This window comes from Gasterosteus aculeatus, chromosome 16 (genome assembly GCF_964276395.1).
Source record: "Gasterosteus aculeatus chromosome 16, fGasAcu3.hap1.1, whole genome shotgun sequence".
NCBI classification, from domain to species: domain Eukaryota; kingdom Metazoa; phylum Chordata; class Actinopteri; order Perciformes; family Gasterosteidae; genus Gasterosteus; species Gasterosteus aculeatus.
The window spans coordinates 13,688,487-13,702,380 of NC_135704.1; the positions used below are offsets into that span (position 1 = coordinate 13,688,487).

Below are 13,894 nucleotides of genomic sequence, written 5' to 3' on the forward strand. Positions count from 1 at the left end.
ATAATCCATAAAGAGCCTTTAGTTTGATAACACACACATTGGGTAGGTACACACGAGTGTGCGGAAGTCTGTGTCTTCGGGGTCGTTTTGGCATTGACTTTAAATCACTTCTGAAGCCATAAAGATACACTTGAGGTGAGCTATTGGTTATCTGACCCTGACCCTAAGGAGTGCCAACCCTGCAGCTAATTAAACCTCTGCCACTGAGTAACACATTCGCCCTAAACACAACAACTGCATGCACACACTCATCCCCACCAGGCGACCACGAGCGGATCAAACAGCAGGAGTACAAGTACCTTCCAGACCTGTACGGTATGTGTCGCATCGCTTGTCCGTCTGGAGCGAGGGGTGAACTGTGTTTGCACTCTAAGAAATTAAATTGCGTTCAACAGCCATTCCTGCAACACAACATCCAAGGACAAAATGTGTGTGAATCCCTGCAAAAAAAGTTAAAAGCCAAAAGTGAAATGAGGCGGATAGCACAGAGCTTCGCTTTGGGTAAAGACAGGACTGAGGAGGAAATCAACAAAGCCTTCGGCTAACAGATGGGTTGAAGCGGTGAATTCATGTTGAGATACTTTGCACTAAACACACAGCTCAGAGGCACAGACATGATCAATAGTCCAATCCTCCGATCTGACCCTCGGAAAGATATAATAAAATAAGATTATCCATTTAATCCTTCATTGGTCCCGCAGTGGGGAAATTCACAGGGCCGCAGCAGCAAAGGTCAAAGTGCAAACAGACACGGCACATGAAAGGAGATAAAAGCCTATTATGAATAAGCAGCAACGACAAATTAACAAGAATGTGCTGCTGCTGGATTACTGATGGCTGACGCCTTTACATCCTCAGGAAGCCCTCAGGCTCCTCGGCAGGGAGAGTCTGCTCTGACAGCAACATTCATTTTGCGTAGCAGCAATACTAAGAAGCCATTTTTTTCCGGATGTGAGACTCTTAATCCATTTTAATGATGGTAAACTAGAATAGAAACCATTTAGAACAAGCCGGTTGGATCCAAGCCTGTCCACCTTAAACAGGCCCAGACAGCTGCTTCCACTCACAGCTCCTTCGCACACGGGCGAATTCACAGGCAGGTAAATCCCCAGAACCGCCCCGCGCTTATTGCCTTACTCGAGCAGCATATTTAACGCCGGTGGAAATAATATACATTTGGTGGTCTGCCGCGTGGAATCACTGATTGACTCGACTTTGTGGTTGCGCTGAAGTGGAACCGCTAATGTTTCCCCCTGCCAGCTTCCTCCCACCGACCGAATAACATTTTAATGAGGTTTACCCGCCAGACCGCGGCCGGGCCACTCTTCAGGCTAATTTTGTGACTTCTCCAGCGAGAAAAACCCCAAACATAAATCAAGATCGCCGTTTAAAGTCGTGCGGGTGACGCTGTGCAGGGCGGACTGGTAGGGTGAAGCGCGTTAGGGAACACGGACCAGACGCCGCCGTGCCGACCAGACTCAACTGAACTCGTGGGAGTAGATAAATCAGCTTTGGAAAGTTCCTGAAGTGGGCATAAACGCAGTAGTTCCCCGTCAAATGGGATATTCTGCAATGCGTTTGTTCACAGTTAAAGGCCAGACAAGGACATGAATTATGAATTATGCAACATCTCACGTTCTGTTTTCTTTTTCAGACAATGCCAAATCCTTAAATTCCTATTTTCAATAAGAATATCTGTGCAAGAAAACGACAGCATGCTCAGGGTGAGGAAAAGATTGTTGCTATGGCGAAACAAACTGTGCGGAATGTGTGTGTCGAGCAACTAAACCGGCTATGGTGAATAAAGAGGGAATTCTAAATTGAACATATATAACACAATAGCAAGATTCCGAATGCTCAAATATGAATAAATTAAGATTCAAATTCTGTACGTCTCCACTACGGAGTGCTAACAAGAATCTTAATTGGTTAACCTGAGATTTTTACATTATATGGAGCAACTCGGATGCACTTCTTATCTGTTTAAAACTCAATAGCACCAAATTCTATCTTTGCTATTCAAGCAAAAGATGAGTTAATGAAGAATGAAAGTGAATGCGCATCTTTTTCATTAATTTTGATCCATTCTAGAGAGCTGACGAGAGATGGATGAGGATGAAACCGTTGAAGACATTATGATCTTGGCGGATTCATTTAATCACAACCGCACCGCATCCGTCTTAAAGTGACACAACACAAACACATTTGGGGGGTTGGTGAGGGTTCGAGGCGAGGCGGACCTTCACACGTGCTGAAGGATGGCTTGTTTACGTGGCTGCACTGCGCAGAACGTCTTCTGCTGTTGATCATTAGGTCTGATGTTCCCATGTGATATCCTCCAGATGCAACGCAACTCACAACAGCCACATCGGCGAAGCAAAACAAAATGTGACCTCCTCTTGTATCTACAATATAATCTCCTCCGCGTACGGATGTTGACAGTTGGTGAGGTGGTAAACATATAAGCAAGAAGAGAACTGAAAAGGTACGCCGAGACTCAATTAGGGCCAGTTGGAACCCCCTCTGGTCTCTAAAACTACGCCCAGGCAATTTAGTTTTACCATCGGAGGGGATTTACTTATCGACAGCAGCGCAACCCTAGAAGGACTTTGTTTTCCCAGTCATTTTGTTTCCAAACCGTTGGGTTTTATATTGTCCTCGTGTGAGCTGTGGTGCCGGGCCGCACAGTAAAACGAGTACTTCGAGGTAGTAACATTCCGTATGTTTAATGGGCTGCGACGTTAGCCGCAGCGGACTCCTGAAACTTTATCAAGTGCTGAACCTGGGCTTTGTGATGCGGAGGCGTCCAAACAGCCAGAGAAAAAGAAAAGCAGCCTGAAAAACATAGCGAGCATAATGTAGCTGTTCGGACGTGTCTGTAAAATCGAATTTCCCAAACTGATAAATACAGTAAAAAGAATAAATGTATTTTGACTGTACATTCGTACATAGTCAATATAAGCTGGACAGTTTCCAAGTGTCCGTGATCACACAGGGAATTACTTCACTATCTAAAGCAGGTCAAATTCTTTCTGGCCGGACATTTAAAACATATTTGTTGTTGAATTATTTTATTCCAAATGGGATTCCAACCCACATGTGGACTGTCTCAATGTTCCTCCAACATTTTGATTGAATTGATTCAATGCAACGGTTATTCCTCACATAAAAAAAAATAAGCTATTCATTGATGAATGACAAAAGAATCAAGATAATATAGTGACCTCCTAAAGATGACCAGGATGCACATTCACAGTATTCTAGATTATACAATTATGCAATGTTAAATTAATTCACATTCCAACCCTGAGCTAAATCCTGTTGCAATAAGTCCATTTAGGAATTCAGGGCCTTAAAACTTGGATCCAATTGAGACTAGCCGAGCACCTCAGAGTCAGTTCTGAATGTCAGCTGTAATTGTTCCAGTCCGTCCAAACTCCTCCGTCAAGAAACACCACCGCTATGTCCCACACTGAGACCATTACTCCCATTAACCCACTGGAACAAACAAATAAGACAACTTTACACAAAACATATGGGTTTTAGCGAGTCCCTCAGTCCTTTTTGTTTATTGTCATTAAAAAGCTTCACAGTCGCAGCCGCTCTTCCTCTGAGCACATCAGACACTCATTAAGGCCACGGGCAGGCATGACGGGTTACACAACATCCAAAAAACTACTTCTGATAGACAAAGAAACTTCAACAACACATTACTACGTAAACACATGTGTAACTTGAGGTGGACCAAGAGGGAAATTGAGGTACACACATATAAAAAGAACACGGAAGGAGAGTCAAGCACGAGGCAGAAGACACGCGCGTGTGCGTGTTATCGGAGGTTGTGGAGGATCGACCTCAGGTTGAGGCGGAGGAACGTGTGCGTCTGGTTGGCGTTGTGATTAAGTTCTTGTATTTGCAGGAGGACGGAGCACCGCTCAAACAGACGGCGGTTCTTCCTGGACAAGAGAAAGAGAAAACACAAGCCGTGAGTCGGACGCCGCATGAAACCCCGCGCCCCCGTTACGAGCTCAGCGTGCTACAGATGTGTGAGAAAACACGTGCCCGACCTGTTGAGTCCAGGAAATACACGCTGCTCAACTTGGTCCGGAAGCAAAGGGTCTGCATCTCATACGACTTAAAGATACACGACCGCTACTGACTAGAGAGAACTTTATGGAGGCTATAATCAAACTAGAAATCCTCAAGAAGCTCCTACAAGATACATGTGAGGGATCCAACAGTCTGAATGCCATCGCCCATTCTCTGGGAAAGGAATATAAATACTTATACGATCATGACCATCATATCCAAATTATGACTCATGCACACTAAAATGAGTGCGTCTACCTGATGCTGGAGAGCTTCTGCAGAAGGATGGAGAGCTTCTCCAGCGCCGGGAACTCCAGACGAGGGTTCTTGAGAAGCTGGGAAGCCGTTTGGAAAAACTCCTCACAGCTACACGCCTCCAGGAAGGGGTTCAGGTATCCTACGGGCACACAGGCGCAAGCAGAGCACAGATCGAAGGGTATCAGCCAAACAACACATGTTTTGTTCATTGTTAAAACTCCCGAGGAGATGGGAATGATCAACTTGAGATTTGCGTAGAAATGGAAAGTGCACAAACAAAGCACAGCAACGCTGCAGCCATCACACACAGTTCAAACGGTCAGACTCGCTCTGATCGGTTGTATTTGGATGAGCTTCCACCATCTGACCGTAAACACACAAACACACAGGGAGATGAAAGAGGAAGGACGAAGGCCTCAGTCGACGCGGATGGGCTGCACACGCTAACAGCAAACATGGACCGTGTGATCTCTTAATTAAGCTCTTTTACTATTTGTTTTTCTGCTAAAAGGCACACTCAATCTTTCAAACTTTTGAAAACTAAAGATGTAGCATCTGCTGTGGTTTTCGGCAAAACAATGTGGTTTTCGGCAAAACTATAAGTCTGTGGCTGACCATAATCCCTGTCAGGCTAAAATGTGAGGGATCAACAGGTGTAGGTCTGCAGCTAATGGTTGATTCACCTCGATTAATCTGCTGAATAATTATTATTGACAATTGACCAATAATTTACACAATAAGATTAAGTAAAAAAACTGTCCCGATCAAAATAGGACGTCGCCAGGGGGGATGGTTTGAATTTTTGCTTGTTTAACTTTGAATGTCAAACAGTCTGACCAGGCAAACCAATTTTCCTCAGCAATGAAAAAAACGTGACCACTTTGTGTATTACACCATACAAATAACACACTTTTTTTTAAAGTTTAAACTTTTTGGACACCTCGCGGTTATTTTTCCAAAATCTTCCACACACGAATATTGTGTCTTATTAAAACCAGGGGTCTGAAGAATGTTTAAAGCACCTCTGACCACACAGCCCGGTCCTTAGAGGGGTCATTACCTTTTTAATGTGTGCTACATTCTACACATATGTGGCAACACAGATGCAGCACGCACGCACACACAGGCACATTCCTACGTGGGTTTGATGTTTGACAAGATCTGCTGGAAACATCCAACAGTTAGAAACAAAAAGGTAAAAAGCTCTTTTCTGAAGTTTATGCTTAACCAGGTCAATGAGGGTATTTGTGAAAACACAACAACACAGCGGGGAAAGAAGACAAACGAATGCACACACACAAGTTTATGTGTATCCATGGGGGTTAGGAGCAGTTTGGCGGTTAACGTACCCCCCGATCCACTACGAGTTACGGAGCGTGCACGGGTGTCCCCAGGAGGCCCGACTGCATTCTGTGATCCATGAACGTGCCGATGTTTTGTGCGACTGCACTTTGTACAGCGAGTGGCAGTGAGATCAGAGGCGTCCTGTGTGTTTCTGTGAGTACAATCTGACCGTTTTGTTTTGTTTTATTGGCAACCTTCAGGTGCACCCCCCCCCCCCCCCACTTCCCCCCTTTAACCCGTCTCTCCTCATTACTGCTTGTAAAACACAATAATTAGCAAGCCTTGCTAGACTTACGGTCCTCCTTGAAAACACACAACTGTACGTGCTCACAGACACACAAACAGAGCTCTGGCCCGAGTCCCCTCCATTGCGCGGCTGTGTAGCTCAGATGAAACGGCTCGTCGCCCCTCCCGTGGAAACACGCCACAGCTGTGGCCCCCTCCCACCCCCTCTCGTCCGCCTCCATCGAGCCTTTGGGCTCTCCATAAAAGAGCCAGGAGGTGATGGAGGACACAGGTTTTGCGTGACCGGCGCTTATGATTGATGCGAGCTCAGACCAACCGTCCCTTCTCACATGTGGCTTCTATGTAGGGATGATACGGAGGGTCACTGCAGGAGGAGCTGCTATGAATCACAACAGTTAACACTGGTGGTAAAGACAGTGGATGAATCGGAGCCAGAAGGGTGATCTCAGCAGCTTTTCTAGGCAATTTCTCAGGCAAAGGGAATTAAAAAGGTACAATTAAAAAAATTAAAAAAAGAGCGCCTTTAGGTCACCAGTGAGGTGCTGGAAAGGCTGTGAATTTAAATATACCAAACGGTTTTAGTTGCTAAAGTGGAGTCCCCAAAAATGAGCTCTCATACCTTGAGTTTCTTTGGACTCCTTCAGTAATGTCTCACAATATTATGTTCTTGGGCAGCCGGCTTTCCACAGCTTACTAAAAGTTACTGTGTTTAATATTAGTATTTCAACAAGTACCAAAACCGGATGAAAAACTTCAAACAGACTAATTGACTCTGGTACTGCAGCGCACAGCGGTTGCGGACAGAAATATACCATGAACGATGCTTTTTTCCCCCCCTTTGACGGCCACAGCTGATCAGGCTTTGGCCTCAACCCTCTTTAGCAAAGGAGGAAAAATGGATTTCAATTTTTTTTTTTTGGCTCACAATCATTCAAGGTTTATGGCTTGGTACTCACGGGACTGTTCAGACAGCTGCATGAGGACGTCCACAGGTGTGTGCAGACCTCCCCGGCCGGCCCGAAGCACCGACAGCAGCACACACACTCCTCCGTAGTGGATGAAAAGGCCTCGGCTCTCCTCAGACATCAGCTCGGTACGGAGAGCTTCCAGAGCCTGGGCCAGCACATCGGCTGGAGACAGGACGGGGGGAGACAAGTGTAGATGAAGCGGTTCTGAATTCAGCTTTCAATCCATCCTGTCTTTTAGTGGAGTTTGTAGACTTTCAGCTTGCACGATAATCTGCGCATCAGCCACGTCATACAATGCTAGGATAAGAATAATAGGATAGGCTAAAGGATGATCATCTAGCGCTGCACCTTGCAATTATTTTTATTATTAATTCATCTGATGATTACTTTTTTGACTCTTTAATTATACGATAAAACATCGGAAAATCCCCACCGCAAATTTCTTGTTTACCAAAACCCAGATATATTCAATTTATTATAGCATGAGACCAAATGGAGGGTTTTTCATTCTTCTGCACTAACATGTCAGGTCCAGAAACAACTTAGCCTGCAAATTTAAATAAACTGTGGTCACTAATGGTTTCCAAAATGTCTGGGCTTCTCACCAAACCCTTTTAAAATGTCCATAGATGAATTTTTACAACCCGACTTGAAGATAAAAGCTTTCTTTTTCTTCCCGGATTGAGTTTGGTTAGCGGCGTCTCAGAATGGTATCTATTATATGTAAGATCCCGGCATATGTGTAAGCGGGAAGAAATATCTCTCCCATTATACTCAATCTGCTTTCCCGTCAATCAAAGGACGGGTGAGAAAGAGAAGCTGGCCACCAGACTGACAGCAAATATTCTCCACAGGAACATACCGATGGAGCCCTCGAGCAGCGGCGCGCAGATGAAGGCTTAGTTCAGAGGAGAGTTTTAATCGAATATGTCAGGATATGTGCGCACGAAGGTTCTTAGTGTGGAAGCCACCTAGAAACTCCTCACCCTTTTCCACCGGGAGCCTGAAGAAGCGCCAGCGGCTGAGTGACACTAATGCTATATGAAACAGAATCGTGAGATGGACATAGGAGGTCCAGAGGAACTAATGCATTTTAACCTGGCGACAACCTGACAGGCAGCTCAAAAGAGTATCAATCCCCTGTTGGCACTAAATATTGGGGGTGTGGTCACTAAGATAAATAGGAATAATCGTAAAATGTTTAAAATGTCATGGCTATAAAATGTTATGGCTATTCATTCAAAAGCCGAAGGCTAAATCATCCGCGTGCACTCGGGCAAGCTGATTGAAAATGTTCGGCAGTGGTTCATTAACTGCAACAGATGGAGTACACAAACAGGACGGTGCATCAAAGTACATTCCGGCTGCAGTCATCTCTTCACTCCCCTCAATATGAAATATGACGTCGCATTCGCAGTCTTGTGACAACTTTGATTTAAATGTAGAGGGAGAAAGAGGAAGCAAAGCATGTGTGAGGAGACAACACGCAATTAGGTCTTAACACCATGCGGCTCCTTTGGATTCACACCTGCACCGGTGGGAGGGGGCGCATAGTGGGAAGTGATAGGGGATCATATTCATCACATTTCCTAGTTTCAATTAGGATTCTCCTTTCAACAGTGATGATCTAATGTGAGCTCCTTCCGTTTCCTTTTTATTTATTTATTTTTGTTGGTATGCGTTTCTGGTACTTAAATTATTTGAATTAAACATAAAATCTAATTTCACTTAAATGAATATTCAACAAAATCACAACAAAACACGCAATTTAGGATGTCAACATGCGCTCAACAACTCTACATTTTTTTAAATTCTTCCTACACTTTAGAGACCCAACAACCTACCAAACAATAAAATATAGCACATTGATTAATGTCTCACCTGACGCATTAGTCTAAGGTTTTGTGACCAAGTTATCATTTTCCAAATCGAATGCTTACGATGCCCATGTGTTTCCAGTGTTGGTACCTTGTGTGACGGTGCGGAGGATGATGAGGGTGGAGAGGATGCGTGTGTGAGGACAGGGGCTGCAGGAGAGAGGCCATCTCCTGGAGGCCCCCCCGGCGGCCTCAGTGGGGGGCCCGGGCCGGTCTGCCTCCTCAGAGTCCGGCCCCGTTAACCAGGCAGCAGGCTTCGATGCTTCCTCTCCTATCCGCCGCAGCGTGGCAGAGAGGGCTACGTGCTGAAAACACACATCGGCCACAAGTCACCGTGTCATAAAATGACGACAACGACCTTCATCAAACGCTGGGGTATGAAACACTAATTCAGCCCGACAGGGAGTCAATGAATCTGTGCAGTAATCTGCAGATATCTAAATCGTGTGCATGATGACCCACAACAACGACAACAACAAAGACAGGGACGGCCTGTCTAGAGGCTGGTCAACACACAGAGAGGGGCGGGGCATAACCACGCTGAGCACAAATTGGAACTCGACAGGACGTCCACACATTAAATCCCGTCCATGCTGCGATAAAGCGGATATCACCGGCTGGAAAGTGGATGTATCACCCGCTGGACCTCTCCGATGTGTTGCCACGTCTTGAGGGAAAACAGTGTGTCGTGTTTTGGTTTCAGATGCAACGTTGTACTGAAAGTGACCTCGCAGCTTGCTGTAGGATAACACGTCTCGTCTCTTACGAGCCCAAGAAACCAATAAATGAGGGAGGCGAAGGCTGCCAAATTAATAGCGTTTAATTTTATGTACTATTCTGTGGTGCTGCTTTTTGGACAACTCGGATCATTTATTAAAAAGAGAAGATTGACCTTGAAGAATCCCTTTTGTTTGTATCTCTGGTTAATTGTAGCTAAGATGATTTTCTATTTAGCAGCAGTTTGATGATACAGAGTAGCTGTGGACTGTGTTGTGGTTTTGCCTCGGGATCCACAGACAGAACAGCGACACCGTTCTTTGATACATCCTGGGACTACTTTCTGCAGCAGCCACGTTTAGCCACAGAACGGATCGTGTCTTCTCTTTACCTGTGTACTGCTGTCCAAGCGCCGTAGAGCCCAGTGGATGAGGCGGAGGAGGTTCAGGAGGAGGTCAGCCTCGGACAAAGGAGCGTGCTGAAGCTGATCCGCTAACAACGGCAGCACCTGGGGGACACAAAGAGACGATCCGTGACTTTGACTGCGGCTTGATCGTTTTCGGATTGGGACAGCGTGACATGCACTCGAACTGCTGGTTGTATTGAAAATAGATAAGACGGCAGTGAAGTCGGGGGGTGAACGCGTCACCGTGAGGCATCTCTCGTTCAGAACCAGCTCAGGAGGCAGGCCGCATCGGCTGACACCTTTCCCTCCGCTTCCTGCTGCCGGTGACAACGTCTGTCCGTCGACCACCCAGTCTAGCAGAAGGGTCAGGAGCTTCGGACGAGTCGGATCGGAGCAGCGCTGAAGGAAAGAGGGTGAAAGTCTATGACTAAAGCGGCCATTACGGTGTTTTAGTTAAAAGGTTTATTTAATTAGACCTTTATCATCTGGTTTCTGTAAGATGTGCTGCACAGAGTTACAATGAGAAACTCAAGAGTCTGGGTTTATAACTGTCCTAAAAATGTGAGGGCAGTTGTATTGACTGAGGTCAGATCCATTGAGATTCCTCTTCATCAACAGTGACAGCAAACATCACAGTTATGATCAATCATGTCACATGTGTGGGGTTCGCACGGAAGGGCCGTCAAACTCTTGTCGCAGCATGTTAGGTAAGAAAACGACTGACTGTAAATTTAATTGTAAGTATAAAAACACAGGCAACAGCTGATGAACTATACCCTTGTGCTGGGTTTCCCAGAGTCAGCGGTTGTCTTCTTTTTGGATGCTTTATTACACACTGTGCTCTTGACGCTTGTTTTTGGCAGGACTCTATGTCCTGTGCTGTGCTCATATTTCCTCTGAAAAAAAACAAAAACAATTAATAACAAAAAAATAAAAAAAATAAAAGACATATTGGCAATAAAACAATTTACTTTTGCTACAATAAAGAAATGCTTTTCATTATTATTTTGAATTATCACTGATGACTTGTGCGTTTGTTAGTAGGGGCTTACCTGCAGGTTCTCCAGTCGAGCCTGCACCCGCTTGGATTGGCTCTCCAACTTTTTATTCTGTTCATTGACTTCATTCAACTGTAGATATTGAAACGCTAAATGTCAATCTGCTGTGCAAGCCCAGAGCGTGGAAAAACAGTTACTTGATATTTTTGTTCAGAGCAAAGAATTTGTTTCCGCACACTTTTTGAAGCATTAAGGGCTTTTCACTAAAAACAAAAATCTCAAAACTCAGTGATTTTTTTTGACTGATAATTCAACATCCAGGAGGGTTGTGTCATAGCGCCTCCCAGTGGTCCAAAGTAATAACTGCTCCCGGCCTTCTGCTCCTTCACTGAATATTTAATCACTTTGATCACTTTAGATTTGAAGAGAAAAAAATTCCACTCAAATATTTGCTGGTTCTTGAAAAAAAAGTTGATATCAAGATTTTTTTCACTTGGATATTTTCCCTTAAAGCAAAAAATGTAGCTGTTGTAATGTGATGTTCAGGCACATAGACAACCAATAGATGATTTCAAGACGTTGATACAAATTAAGACATTTATTCAGACAAAATAACTTTAAAATTCAGACTTGTTGGTCAAAATAAACGCTTGTTAATTTCTACCACATTTCAGCCACAGCCAACACAACGCAATCAGACAATGGTGGCTTGGATGTGGTCACTTCCCACCTGTTTCTTCATGCCCTCATTCAGCTCCTTGATGGTGTCAAAGCTGCACTTGAGCCTCCGGTTCTCCTTGCACTTCTCTCGAAGAACTTCCTGCAGCTGGCTCACCTGTTGCTGGTGTTTCTGGTAACACACAAAACACACACGTTTACATACTGTATATCAAACCAATATCACCAACAATTTAGCTTTATGATTAATCATTAAGTGACCAGAAGTGGGTCGGACCTCTTCTTCAGCTGGTAAACGTGTGTGTAGCATCTCCTCCATCCCGGCGAGCCTCAAAACGGCCTCCTCTTCCTGCTGCTTCAACCTCCTCTCTCGCTGCTGCAGCTCCCTCTCCCACCGCTGCTGGCAGTATCGCTGCGCCTATATACACATAAACACACATACAAACATTGATACTGCTACACAATAATTACTACCGAACATTCCTTATCTGAGCCAAGTAGGATTATATCCCTGCCACCTGTCTTAAGCGATAAACCACCATTGCAGCTCTTCTCCTTCCTCACCTTTAGTTGTTCGTAGATGGTCATCATCTCCTGGTACACCGTTGCCAGCACTAAGGAAGAGGACCGGCATGAGTCAGAAGGTCGGCGAGTTCGCTGTGATTCCCCGTGTGATTCCTGGGACCCAGAGCTGTCATCCAGACAGGAGGGCAGGGTCACATCTGAACAAATCGAGGTGTGACAGAGGGAAAAGCCCGTGGGCATGTTATTCATCTACAGCAGCGGTTGCATAGAAAGTCGATCAATTCGCTTTTAACACTGAATTAGGTGGCGAGCTCTTTCACTGGCCACCTTAGTGCCGGGACACACAACACGCACCCGTTTCTGTGAAGTGCGCCTGAGAGTCGTGAAGCAAGGCGGCTGCAGAGTCCCCACTCAGGTCCTCATTACTCACCTGCAGACCACGATCACTGCCGAACCTCAGGAGAGACAGATAGACATTAATATCAATGCATAACACTCAAAAGAGGTACGTGGAAAATGGTATTTGTAGGGGGTGATCTCGTTAAGACTTACAGGTCAGGGTGGTTACTGAGTGTCTTGAAGAGCTCACGCAAAGCCGTGTTGCAGCATTTCAACTCTCGGCCCGGCCGTTTGGATCTGCTGACCCAAACGCACCTTCGTGCGGCCTCTGAACGTGAAGAAACAAACACAAGGTTGGACTTATCAAGCAGACCTCTGCGGTCTGTGGTAAGATCACTGTGCACTATACCCATTTCACTGGAGTGACAGCAACAAAGAGAGATGACGTCACCCGTCGCATCAGTCTGGGTGATGGAATATGAATAAGGGAACCTGCGTGAGGTGCACTCACCATCGCCGCTGGCTGTTGGGGTGACGTGAACGTCTTCCGGAAGCTTAAGGAGAGCGACATGTTGTAGCGTTAGCTAGCTCGCAGCCATTAGACCATTAGCCACCGTGCTTGTGGATGTCACTCCGTGCTCGTTTCATCTACCGTGCGGATAATGTGGACTTTTCTGCTGTTGCCCGGCGGCCACAGATTAAAGTGGCCTTGGGTCGGTTTAGCATGACGGTGACGTTGCGGTGTAACGTTACGTTAAGGAATGTAACGGCAACGTAACGTTAGAGAAGACCGAAGACCGGGCACGCTAGTCGATGTAACTTAATGTTAACGTTAACGTCGCATTGTTACAAAAATGATAGTAACCACGAAGCCTCAAAACGAGCAGAATGAGAATGTGTGTGTGTGTGCTTTTGAAATCGTTAAACTCAAACCTGTTTCCTCCTCTCCATATGCTTAAGTTACTCAACTCTTTAGTATCTAAACGGTAGGTCCATAGCTATTGTTGCTAAGGTAACAACGTCAAGAAGCTTAGAAAAAAGTTACCTCCGGTTTAAACTTTCACAATAAAACCCTCGTTCGTGGACACGGATCGTTTTCTTTGATTATTGCAATGCTTTCGCTTTCATTTTTAATTGAAAAATACAACACGTTTTTACAAGAATAGTACATTTAAAGTTCCAATACAACAAACTTCAACCATGAAAATTGATCCAACTTTTATTAGTTATGGTGGGAACAAAAAGTGGAAAACAAAACACTATTCAAATTTGGCGGATGAATGATCACGTGACGTGTAATCTCCTTCTCCCTTGGAAGAAGCGCCCTCTAGCGGGGAAGGAACGGGCCCAATATTTGATTACAGCTCAGATTTACTACGATCCAGTGGTGTAGTCTACGTGATACGCAGGTATACGCCGTATACCCACTAGGAAAAGTCAAGGATCTCC

General features: G+C 45.2%; 1 protein-coding gene across 7 annotated transcripts; it reads right to left on the bottom strand.

Moving 5' to 3' along the window:
- Positions 1 to 3,536: 3,536 nt before the first annotated feature.
- On the bottom strand, positions 3,537 to 13,499 carry ccdc138 (coiled-coil domain containing 138). Of its 7 annotated transcripts, none has more exons than XR_013453117.1 (15): positions 13,379 to 13,478; positions 12,957 to 12,999; positions 12,659 to 12,773; positions 12,461 to 12,561; positions 12,146 to 12,303; positions 11,859 to 11,999; positions 11,634 to 11,753; positions 10,958 to 11,035; positions 10,682 to 10,801; positions 10,149 to 10,304; positions 9,891 to 10,007; positions 8,874 to 9,087; positions 6,894 to 7,202; positions 4,348 to 4,486; positions 3,537 to 3,956 (listed from the first exon to the last, which is right to left on the bottom strand). XR_013453117.1 is itself a non-coding variant. In XM_040201821.2 (15 exons), exons 1-15 carry the CDS (start codon positions 13,394 to 13,396, stop codon positions 3,830 to 3,832), a joined length of 1,821 nt encoding a protein of 606 aa, XP_040057755.2. In that variant the 5' UTR covers positions 13,397 to 13,499; the 3' UTR covers positions 3,537 to 3,829. The 7 variants fall into 7 exon arrangements, 6 of the variants coding, with proteins under 6 accessions (XP_040057755.2, XP_040057753.2, XP_077947505.1 ...); XM_040201821.2 differs by having other exon boundaries at positions 6,894 to 7,067; positions 13,379 to 13,499; XM_040201819.2 differs by having other exon boundaries at positions 6,894 to 7,067; positions 9,891 to 10,304.
- Positions 13,500 to 13,894: the final 395 nt, after the last annotated feature.

Excerpts from the sequence above, each read along its gene's own strand:
- ccdc138 (XM_040201819.2), bottom strand. Across the intron at positions 9,088-9,890 it reads GCTTGGACAGCAGTACACAG|CACGTAGCCCTCTCTGCCAC; the intron begins GTAAAGAGAAGA and ends GTGTGTTTTCAG. Across the intron at positions 3,957-4,347 it reads CAGAAGCTCTCCAGCATCAG|GAAGAACCGCCGTCTGTTTG; the intron begins GTAGACGCACTC and ends TCTCTTGTCCAG.